This window comes from Penaeus vannamei, chromosome 29 (genome assembly GCF_042767895.1).
Source record: "Penaeus vannamei isolate JL-2024 chromosome 29, ASM4276789v1, whole genome shotgun sequence".
Lineage (NCBI taxonomy): Eukaryota > Metazoa > Arthropoda > Malacostraca > Decapoda > Penaeidae > Penaeus > Penaeus vannamei.
Genome location: NC_091577.1, coordinates 6,848,832 through 6,861,331, shown reverse-complemented (window position 1 = coordinate 6,861,331; position 12,500 = coordinate 6,848,832). Strand labels below are relative to the sequence as shown.

Genomic DNA, 12,500 nt, shown 5'->3' with positions numbered 1-12,500 from the left:
TTTTATATCCCTAACCATATTGAAGACAAGACCAGTGTCTATGATAGAATTAATATAATCAATAAGTGCTGGTCTTTGGACAGTGCTATCTGATCGATAGGATGCAGTTATTGAGCAACAAAGAATTGGGTAAGATTATGCGACTTGGGCGCCTGTCACATTTTGCAGTGGTGATATGTAACTGGCTTTGCCTCCAAAACTGCATCCTGTACATAATGAATAGTGTATTGATATCCTATGCGTAGCCTGGTTAGCGTAACCTGCTGTCTCCGAGACAGTCCATCATAAACTTTGTATGGTTTGTTAGCATCACATGTCCCGACAATACTTTCATAATGCCAGATGGTACCATGTCCACTTTTCTTCAGTTTTTCGGTGGTCCATACCTGGCCCTCATAATCTCGGAGACAGCTGATAACACGTTTTTTCATTTGGCTGAAAGATAACGGTATCGCATAGGGTTCTTCATGGGAAAGTGCTTGTTTTGCTAACTTATCTACCTTGTCATAGACTGATATTCCTATATGAGAAATCCAGTATAGTGACACTTGTATACCCTGCTCGGATAGGCTACAAATTTGGTGTAGGGTATTGATAGTTACCATGTTTTCTGGACAAAATATTGGAAGTCTATATAGTGCACCCTGGCTGTCAGAGAAGACAGCTAGGTGTCGCTGCTGTTCACTACCTTTTTTGATGGCATGGAATATTGCTACTGACTCGGCATCTGTTGTGCTTGTCCAGTTGGAAATTAGCACACTTTCTTGAAGAGCAATGTCAGGAATTAGTATTCCAATCCCTGCTGCTCCATGAGAATCAGTAGAAGCATCACAGTAGATTGCAAGTGGGGGGTACCATGAAGGGGGGGGGTGGAGAATTCATCTATATATTTTAAGTAATGGCTTTTTAACTCTTTTGCTGATTTTGGCCCTGTAAATTTATCAATATGAACATTAACATGTGATCCACAAGTTAGACTTTATGAGATTGAAGTATCAAGGCCGCTGGACATGCCTAACGGTTCTATTAATCTCATTAAGCAATGGAAGGGAAATTTGTGGTTTGAACTGAATCTGCAGAAGTCTGATGCCGAGTACGGTGTTGACTTGGGTAATACGACTGTGAACTGACGGGAGATCAAGCTCTTTCCTAATGACAAGAACTTTGGCAGTCATATGGCAACCCATATGGCCTTGTTCTGTAAGACTTCAAGGGGTCTGAGAGCATTTTGTGGCAACATACTAAGAGAGAGAGAGAGAGAGAGAGAGAGAGAGAGAGAGAGACAGACAGAGACAGAGACAGAGACAGAGACAGAGACAGACAGACAGACAGACAGAGAGAAAGGAGACAGAGATAGCCTTGCAAGAAGAGCTTCGTAGAAACTCGCATCCTTCAGGAGGATCAGTTGGCTGCTTGATGACAAGGGAAAGGAGCTCCTCTACAAGGCTCAAATTCGATCGGCACTGGAATACTCATGTCTCTCTTGGGGAGGAGCAAACACCACATACCTCGGTCTTCTCTACAAAATACAAGAAAGAGCGAAGAGGATCATCAAAGAGAGGACATCAGACCTCCCACTGAACCTAGACAGCCTCCAGCACCGGAGATATGCAACTGGCTTGACGACGATGTAGCGCATTCATCGCCAAGAAGTCCCTCACTTGCAACCAATGAGACTGCCAAGAAGGCGAGCTGTGCGCACCACGAGAAGAGTGGAACAAGCACCTGCAGCACTAGTTGTTCTACAGTACACTACCAGCGACAGTTTCTCTTTAGATACGCAAAGTTGTGGAATGAGTTCATTCGTATTTTTGATATTGAAGCCTACTCCTTACAAAGTTTTGTAAAGTACATGTATGGCTAAGATCAATACATGGATAGGCTATAATTTGTACCTCTGTACAATATGTAAACTTCAGCATCATAAGGTTTGACTTTAAGATAGGAATAACTAATAATGAAAGACTTTAGTCAAGAAAAAACATTTTGTATGACCATATTATGTCTAAAATGTAACCTGAATTATGTATTTGTTTTCAATTAAGTATTCATATAAAAGAGAGAGAAAGAGAAGAAAGAGAGAGAGAGAAAAAGTAGAGAGAGAGAGAGAAAGGAGGGAGAGAGAGAGAGAGAGATACAGACAGAGAGAGACAGACAGACAGGCACAGAGAGAGAGTGAGAGAAAGAGAGCAGAGAGAGAGAGAGTGAGAGAAAGGAGAGAGAGAGAGATAGATATATATATAGAGAGAAAGAAAGAGAGATAGAGTTAGATAGGGTTAGAGGGAGAGAGGAGAAAAAAAGGGAGAGAGAAGGTGGAGAGAAAGAGAGAGAGAAAGAATGGTAGAGAACGAGAGAGAGAGACAGTGTGAGAGAAAGGGGGAGAGAGTAAGAGAGAGGGTCTGAAAGTGATTAGACGATCCTGGAGGCCACGCCCTGTGGACCAATTTTTTACCAATAACAATGATATTGTTTGGTTTGCCCGGGGACCCATCATGTGTGTAAGGGTAATGTGGTCCACGGGACGTGCAATGGTTCAGTTCAGGAAAATTTAAATAATTCAATAATGAACTAGGTCGACACTGAGTCAGACGAATGAATTTAGGACTCGATCTGAGACTTACTTAATTTCAGACAAAGCCTAGTCCTGTTAATTAGGACCGAGTCCTCGAGTTAGAGTTGTGGGAAAACCTCCCACAACTCGACCACCAAGCCATACCATTCTTCCACCAACACTACTTGATAAATTTTTTCTATAATCTTGTTTGAAAAGACAAACGCAATATAGATCTGCCTTTTTCGATTGGCCGCTCTCTCTCTCTGTCTCTCCTCTCTTTCCCTCTCTCTTTCTTTGTCTCTCTCTCTCTCTCTTTTTCCTTCTTTTTCCCTATAGTCAATTCTTTGTCATGGACACGCTCCCCTCCAATGCAGCCAGGGTGTGCCACTTACATACTTACGAGTTTCCTAATTTCTTGATCCATTTAAATTTTAGTTGAATACCTCTCAGTAACATAGATCGCAGTCAATTCAGATCAGTTTAAAATTATGTGATTGGCTGGAAACAGAAAAACATGAGAGAAATAATAGGATAGAAAGCACACAATTTGCTACCTTGTCTCATAAATCAGAATGTATCCCTTTCTCTTTCTCTCTTTACTTTCACTATCTTTCCAATTATCTCTCTATCAGCCCATTGTTACATCTCACCCAACTCACTACCACTATGTTGACAAGGAGCCATGCAGACAAAACCATGCAGGTTAACAAGGGGTCTGTGCATTTACCAGTCTACTGAGAAAGAGAGAGAGAGAGAGAGACATTGGTCAACGAGCGAGGAAAAGAAAGAGACAGGAGGAACTCATGATGACTTCATTAGATCCAATACACTGGTGGTCATAGGGCCAAGACCGCAGACGAGCAATGGGTTGGTGTTTTAGCTGAAAGAAGGTTTGCTGCAGTAGGGAGTGAAAAATGAGTCTTTTTTTCGTAAATTTTTTCCTGAACTGAACCATTGCAAGCCCCGTGGACCACATGAGCCTTACACACATGATAGGTCCCCGGGCAAACCAAACAATATCTTTATTTTGGTAAAAAATATCAGTCATTTTGTTATTCTGTAATTGGGGCTGTGAACTGTAAAGTCACATGCATTACAGTGGCTGAATATATCTGGGTAAAAGGAAGGGTTGACCACTCACGCATCTGAGAAGTTTTCACTGCACAATCAACCTAGTCGTTGTGACCCTAGGACGTCATTTACACATTCCCTGCTGGACTGCTACATTTTTTTTTTTTTTTATTTGGACTATGTATCTAATTTAATTGCTCCGATCAATTGCAAATTTAAGACACTGATGATGGTAGTGGATAACTAGTGGACTGCAGTGTAGTCACTGCAGCCAGAGGGAAGGTGTCCTGCCTACTACAGGAGTATGTGTCTTAGCAGAAGCTTGACCACAAACCATACTAGTATAAAAAAAAAAAAAAAATCATAGTAGTATGATTTTTACAAAGACACACTCAGAGAATGGATCATAGGTAATGATAATTATCAGTGAGCCAGTGTTTTTTTTTCATATTAGTATGATTTTTCCATGCTAGTAGAATTCGTGTTCCAGCTTCTTTAGTCCTATTTTGTAAGTACGAGCTGTCTGTCATCTGCCGTAGAGTCTCAGTCATCTATTTGAAGGTAGGTGTCGTACACAATCACTTTTACTGAAAAATAAGTTATGTTCAAAAGAAGGACGGGTAGGTGGTTAACATGAAACTACACAAAGGATTTTAACAAGTGCACACTACATGACTGAACATATAGTAATAATGATAATAATAATCTATATTAAAAGAGAGAGAGAAAGAAATGCCGCACAAATCGCAAATTCAGACTGTCACTATAGCTGCACTGCAGTTAATGTAGGACATTTTTGCGGGGGAGCTCTAGATCAGTTTGCACGTGCGTGCTGTGTTGTGTGTGTGAACTCTCACTTTCTCCTCCCCCCCTCTCTCTTTCTCTCACTCACTCTCTCCCTCGCTCTCTTTCCGTTGCCTCTTCAGCTGCAGGACCATTTTGATTCAGGCATGATGTGATTGACTGAGTTGTTGTGGTCGGATCGGGGTTGTGGGATTAGAGGGCCGTTTAAGGGGCAGTGGGGGGGGGGGGGTTCGCCCCTGAGTGTGCCAATAGGAATGATAATAATAGTAATAATAATAATAGTAATAATAATAATAGTAATAATAATAATAATGATAATAATAATAATATGAAAGCATATAATAATAACAACAATTATAACAATAATAATAATAATGATAATAATAATATTAATGATCATAAGTTGGGTTAAGGGTACAAGTGCCCCGAGACCTTCTTGGTTCCAGAGTTTCATCTTCCTAGCCCTTTGTAAACTATGTATTTTGAGCATTTAAAACAAACATTAAAAATTTGGCCTGTTGCCAAAATGCATAGAAGTTGCCTACCCCAAGAAAACACACACCTTTATAAAAGCTTTTGAACGAGTGGTCAACCATCTCTCTATCTATTTCCGTTCTCGAGATATTTTGTTTCTAAATTTATCGTACCCCTATATGTATGTATGTATATATGTCCCAATAACGGTCGGGTGGGACACCCTTTGCATCTCAGCTTCTCTTGGGCCGATTCCAATGAAACTTGAAGATTGGCCCGACTAGGTTCGGACCCCAAAGTTTTATGTTCTTACCCAGTCTGGAACCCTTTTTTCTAGAACTCTCAAAACCCGCTAATTGCCATAAACGTGTATCTACACTGGCCCCGGCTTCAGATGGAAGTTCTTGGATCTGACTTTTTGTAAGTGTTTGCTATATGGCTGTTGTTTGGGAGTAGATATGAGTTAGTTTGACTTGATTTGAGTTGATTGGGTGAATTTCAGGGGGAAGGGAGGAGGAGGTTTGGCTTATGGGTCCCCGAGGCACTGGCCAGTGCAGTGATCACAGCGACGGGTCAACTAGCCACGCCCATCGCCCGTGACCCCTGAATTCCTCTTCAATGCTACTGACACTCGACCTTGGTTCACCGCCTTGACCGGACGGTTTCCTTTGGGGGTCTCCCCATGCGAGAGAGAGAGAGAGAGAGAGCAAGAGAGAAGAGAGAGAGGGGGTGGGGAGGAAGAGAAGAGAGAGAGATTAAAAAAGAAAAAAAAATTGACAGACAGATATAGCAGAGGGTAGAGAGAGAGGAGAGAAGAAAGGGAGAGAGAGAAGGTGGAGAGAAAGAGAGAGAAAAAGAATGGTCGAGAGAGAGAGGAGAGAGAGAAAAGAGGGAGGAGAGACAGCGGAGAGAGTGAGAAAATGGGGTAGAGAGTAAGAGAGAAGGAAAGGGAAGGACACACACACAAATAGAGAGAGAGAGAGAAAGAGGAAAGAGAGAGAGAGAGATCAGATATACCAGATCTTCTGGAATTCTGTAAACCACTTAGCATTGTGGGATCTTCGGATCACCGTGCTGTTCTCTCCCGTTTTGCCATAAAATCGGACTTGATTAACAGAAACTGGAAACCAATACTATCCAGCACTGTTAATGAACAGGTCAATATGACAACTAATATCATCCTTGACTTACAATAATGTCATGCACCACATTCCACTACATTTGATAACCCGCAGAGTCCTCCATGGTTCGGTCCAGAATGTAGGAGAGCTACAAACGAGAAATATAAGGCTTGGAAAAAGGTTCAAAATATTACCCTCAAATCATAATAGAATATTACACAGTGAAGCATGCAAGACTTTGAAAATAACCATCAAGTGGGCTAAAGGTAAATGGGCAAAGGACCTTAAGAACAGACTCCAGAACGGGAGCATGGGATCTTAGTAATGGTGGACAATAACAAAAGATCAACAGCGCTTATCCCGTGAAGATCTGATTCCTCCCACACGAGATGATGGAACCATTGCTACTAGCTCCCAAGAAAGAGCTGACACTCATGCTCAAATTTTTTAAAACCAAAATGGCAGTAGGAGTTAGTGACAGTACCCCCAGAGATGCCACCTCGCACAAACAAGAGGATTTCTAACTTTTCGATAAAGGAAAGTGAAGTCGATAAAGTTCTCTCCACCCTTGATGTCACAAAAGCCATTGGCCCTGAAGGAATGAGTCCATATTTTCTGCGAAAATGTGTACGCATCTATACAGTGTCTGGCTAGGGACTAATGGCCAATTTAATGGAAAAAGGCATGAGTTGTACCAGTGCATAAAAAAGAGTCTATGACTAACCCTAGAAATTACCACCCAACATCCCTTCTATCCATCATTGCAAAAGCCTTTGATGAAATCATAAAAAATCAACTAACAATCATCTAGAAAACAATAGCCTACTATCGAAGAGAAAATTTGGATTCACCAAGTGTAAATCTGCATCCGATCTCCTCATCGTCCTGTCTCAAAAAGGGGCCCAGCACCTCGACAGTGGGAGAGATCCGAGAGTCATAGCCCTTGATATCTCTGGAGCTTTTGATTTGGTATGGCATAAAAGCCTTATTGCAAAGCATAAGAGCCTTGGCATAGTAGGACAACTCTATCTGCTTCTGTGATTATCTCATTAACATAAGGCTCTCTGTAGTTCTTCAGGGATCAGAATCTCTCCCTCAAGGAAGCCTCTGAGGCCCTTTGATGTGGAACATTGACTTTGATGACCTCCTTCATCTCATTCTTGAGGCAGTCGCATACGCTGATGATCTCACTATCCACATCAGTTATGCAAAGGAACATACTCGGGAAAACTCTGAGAGACTTCAGTGGATCATCGATGTAGCAACTAATGAGGGAAGTTATGGAAAGTTCAGTTCGCTGCTACCAGGAGCCAGTCACTAACCATCTCAAGACGAAGTGGTAGAAGAGTTAGAACGACTCCCCTCCGCATGGACGGACGTCTACTAAACGAGCAAGACTATCAATATTCTCGGGGTCAAATTCGATTACAGACTTACCTTCAAACAACATATCGAAACCTTGGCAAGCAAAGCATCGCAAAAACTAAGTGGCCTTAGGCGGATACTTGACCTACTAACAGCAGATGCTGCCTTTCAGCTGTACGTCTCAAGTTTGCTCGATGATGGAATATGCCTGCTTAGCCTGGAATGGCACAGCACAAACGCTCCTCAGCCTAGTAGATAAAGTGGAACCTCGCGCGAAAAAGCTTGTCTATCGACTCCTGCGCACCAAAAACCCCATATTAGATAGCCTTCAACACCGACGGGACGTAGTGAGCCTCACAGTCCTCTACAAGGCGCAGAGTCTCAACATAGGACATTTGGCACCCCTAAAGCAAGAACTCCGTCAGGACAGCCCTGCGACCAGGGATCGGACTCGCAACCCCTCGGCTCTGCAGCCTTCAGACGCCAACACCTCAGCATTTCAAAGACACTTCACTTATATGTATGTGCAGATGTAGAATAGATAAGACATTAATGTGTATGTTCAGTCAAATTACTCCATTCAAAACTTCAGAGAGAGAGAGAGGAGAGATAGAGTTAGATGGGGGGTAGAGGAAGAGGAGAGGAGAAATGGAGGGACAGAAGGTGGAAATAAAAACAGAAAAATGGTAGAGAGAGAGAAAGAGGAGAGATAGATAGAGTTAGATGGGGTTAGAGGCAGAGGAGAGGAGAAAGGGAGGTACAGAAGGTGGAGAGACAGAAAAATGGTTGAGAGAGGATAGAGAGAGAGAGACAGACAGAGAGAGAGAGTGAGAGAAGAGAAAGAGAGAGAGAGAGAGAAGAGTGAGAAAAGAAGAGAGAGGGGGAGAAGAGAAGAGAGAGAAGCGAGAGGGGGGGGGGGAGGAGAGAGGGAAAGGACAAGAGAGAGAAGTGAGAGGGAGTGGGAAAATAGAAATGGAGAAGTGAAAGGGGGGAGAGAGTAGGGAGAGATAGAGAAAGGAGAGAGAGAAAAAGTATGGAGAGGAGAGGAAAAGAGAAAGAGAGAGAGAAAAAGTATGGAGAGGAGAGGAAAAGAGAAAAAGAGAGAGAGAACAGAGAAAATATAGAGTAAAGGAGAGAGGAATAGAGGGGGAGGGAGATAGAGAGAAAAGAGAGAGGGAGAGAAAGGGGGAGAAGAAGAGAAAGAGAGAGAAGGTGGAGAGATGGAGAGATACATCACAGTACAAAGAGAAACTAAAGAGGGAGAGGAAAGGACAGAGAATATCCTCCACCCCCACCCCCAATAACGCCTAAATACTTTTTCCTGAAAATAAGCTCCTGCCACTACAGCCTAACTCGACGCATAGAAAAGTATTCGTGCCATCCACTGACAACCCTCCCTGCACACGACAATATATTTCCTGTCAGTAATCACTGCGGGCAAATGTCCTTTCGACTCCCCTTCGCCGACGTCAGATGGGCGGGGCAAACCTCCGGCCGAGGCGCTTATCGTAGACTGTGAATCACGTACCGATATAGCTATATCGTGCATAAGATTGCTTACAGGCGCGGATCCAAGGGGGTGCACCCGGCGTGCATCCCCTCTATTGTGGGGTCATTTTTTTTTTTTTTTTATCCGAAGCTTTTGAACAAAAGAATATGCATATCTTTCGATCTTCAGTTTTCAGAATTTCTTGTTGGAGAGCTTCATAACCTCCTGCAAAGCACTTCTCAACATCAGCATTTGTGATTGGGCCTGGACCCCAATTTGTTCCTCATCCCCTCTTTCCAAAAATTGTGAATGCGCCCCTAGTTTACGTTAATACACCAAACATTTTCTGTCATTTATAAAGGTTTTTGCGTTTAAGGAAGTTGCATATATAGGATGGGTTGATGATGTACAAAACATCAGCACCAAAAGAGATAATAGCATTTTCTTCGTTTTTATTGCTCAATTATTATCCACCAGATATTTTTACATCCGTAATCTCCGAGGAACGTTCGCCCCATTCATACGTTCACAACATGGTCTACTAATGCTTTAAAAGAAAACTATCACTTGCTTCGGCTTTTAAAGCTGTAATTGTTGCGTAGCGAAAGCGTTATTCCCAGTTATATTTCGGTTCATTTCTTATCCGTAAGGTGGTTGATATTTTATTAACAACAAAGCGAAGATATTTGTTTATTCATGGGCGTGCGGTTTACCACTGTCACTCTTACTTTTCTAAAATCGAAACCTTTTTTACCGCATTGCATCGTGGAATTAAATAATAAGGACAAATGGTCAAATATATATATATATTACTTCAGATTATTTCAGTAGATAATTTTATTGTATCAATAGGTATTTCCGCGTCCTTTTAAAACAATTAGTTGGAAAATTAAGGTTGGAGCGGCGGATCAATGAGAAATCTGACAGAGGCTGCTCAGTTGGCAGGCCGCGCAACGGTCTTATTCCTCCGCCGACTTACCACTTACCTTCTCCTCCACATCTTAAACTATTCGTTGCCCCTCGAACAAATCTGAAATCAACGCTTTTTACCATTTTATCCATTCTCCCATTCCAGAGGCTCTGTAGTGGGTCTAAGGGAGAGGAAAGTGAGTATTTCGATCGCGGAACAATACACAGAGGGCGGACTAGCTGCACTTGTCACCGAGGAAGACATCTTGGATAGTGTCGGTGTCGCCGCGTCTCGCTCTGGATGGGTTACTACGGCTCGAAATAGTCCCTTTTTACCCACGGATTTCTCGCCTCTTTACCCCTTAGCTCCACCTCCACCGGCAAGATGACACAGGCGTTACCCATACGGTTTCAGGAGCATTTACAGGTTGGTTTGAAAGTTTTGTGAGGTGATAAAAAGGCGAATCGAAACGCCCACTGACCGATGGGAGACGTTTAAAAGGTCTTTCCGCTTTCATTACTTCCTCTCTGCACCTCTGTGGACGCAATTCTTGCTGAGGTGGGTTCTGGTGTGTGGAATCGCTGAAAAAAATGAGAATGAAGGGCCCAAGACACGCGGAATCAGAGGCCGATGGATTAGGATTGAGGTCACCAGGTGGTCATATGTTTACGTGAGGAACTCCGAGCACCACCGTCAATTTAGGGCGTCGAAAAGGCCCTGCCTGGCCCTCGGGCGTCAAAGGGCAATGATTCGCCCTCGAAGTGTCTCCTAACAGCCTCTTTTTAACCCAGAAGTGGCGATTTGTGTCCAAGTTCCCGCTGGCTGAAGTGAATGGTCGGGTCACGTGATCGGTGAAGGAGTTCGTGTGGGGAAATACCTGGGCCATTATCTCCAATTTCTCCATTTATTTCGCGCAGGGGAGGGCTTCTCGCTGTGGTAAGGGGGTTATTGAGGGAAAAGGGAGGTTACCGGGCTGGGGAGGCTGTGTGTGCATTTCAGGTGAGTGCAGTCATGAAGGACTGGGTAAATACCTAGTTTGCAGGTTCTTATCAATCTTCGTATTATTAAAGTTCCTATGTTATGAGTCATTATGCATAGGGGGATCAATATTTATACATCTGTTTGTAATTAGAAAAGTAATTATCCATACCGTTTTACAAATTACTATCGTAATTGCAGGGGTTATATTTTTTCCTCTCTCTAGTGATAGTTACTAGAAACAAGAGAAGTGATTATGTGTTTAAAATCAATTTAGGATGTGCTTCATAAGTTGAGTGGTTGTGAAACAATGTTAAAGTGAAGGTCTATGTAACAAGAAGAAGGCAGGGGTTGGGGAAAGGGCTCACGTTACACGAGGAAGCTTCATTTATTGATGTTGTGTTATAGGAATGTTTTGGCTGTAATGTATTAATGTAAAATTGTTAACTTTATATGGAACCAATCCAAGTTCTGTCCTATTGAATGTGTGTGGTGGAGATTTGTTGGCCTTTGCTGTAGGCCATAGTGATTGCAGGACTTGGAGTTGGTCTGAAGTTCAAGAAATTCCTGCTTTCCTTCATAGAATGTCAATGCTAAACACCCTCAGAAATTCTTTCTTAGGTGTGGGAAATAAATGAATAGCTTTGTTAAATATTTGCCTTTGCATAACCAATCATGACACTATTAATATTTATGGATTCCTCTGACCCTCTTCTACCCAGATACATAGGACATTTTCTACAACCCCCCACATTCTTGGCTCCAATAGCAGGGGAAAGCATAAATGTTACTAGGGAAATTGCAGGGTTATATATGAAGAATATGCACAAATTGAGTCAGTGTTGTCTAATGCAGGGGGCTGTACCCGCTGCATCTCCTCTCCTGGGGGGTTACTGCCCTCTCAATCCCTGCAGTGGAGATTAATGAATCATCCATGTATTCATGTCAGTGTGTGACTGTGGGAGCACCAGATGCCGTCTATCGTACACTCTTATCCTGTCAAACATAGCTTGCATGGTGGATTCTTTCTTGTCCAAGGCAGAGGTTGTGGGTAGCAGCCCTATGCAATTTACCAGGTACTATTCAATGCCTTTCCCTACTATCGGGGCCAAGATTATGCGTATGGGTGGGGAGGGGTTCTGCAGCATAATTTGTATATATTTAGGTAGTAGAGGGTGAGGTATACGCTGATACCAAATGTCTCGTGATCGGTCATGTGAAGGGATTCCGAATATTTACCTTGGTTAGTACATTTGTAAGTGTATATTACTCTAAGTAAATTTGCTGTGAATGAAGCTTGTCTGTATTAGATATCATTCCTGGCTTTTGGGGGGAATTTAGATTTATGAAGTACCTTCAAGGGGGCCATCGCAATGAATTTTCAACAATGATTTTTAAAAATCCTTGAAAAAAAAACTTTAACCTTGTAGGCTTTGGCAATTCCGTGATGTAATATTTCTGCTAAATTTGTAAAAGTAAAGGAGTTATGACCAAATCTGAGACCCCCCCCCCCCCTTCCCGGTTCCGATGTTTAATTCATCGTGTCTGAGCAAATATACTTTTTTTCTTCGTCTTCTTCTTTTATCATTTCTTCCCCCCCCCCCCCTGACGTCAAGCCATGAGAGAGACAGAGCGAGAGGCTGTGCATCCTCAGCGTGACACCATCCCATAGTCGCTCTTGATACATTAGTGTGTGATGCGCCCTCATCACACACTAAGAGGACACTACTAATG

At 42.7% G+C, this 12,500-nt stretch overlaps 1 protein-coding gene across 1 annotated transcript in view; it reads left to right on the top strand.

Annotated features, from left to right (window-relative positions):
- The first annotated feature begins 9,803 nt into the window (after positions 1-9,803).
- LOC138867254 (clathrin heavy chain 1-like) overlaps positions 9,804-12,500 on the top strand; it is a 27,128-nt gene continuing 24,431 nt past the window's right edge. The window contains exon 1 of the mRNA XM_070142198.1: positions 9,804-10,214. Within this exon, the coding sequence (XP_069998299.1) occupies positions 10,173-10,214 (42 nt within the window). The 5' untranslated portion in view covers positions 9,804-10,172. The remainder of the gene's footprint in view (positions 10,215-12,500) is intronic.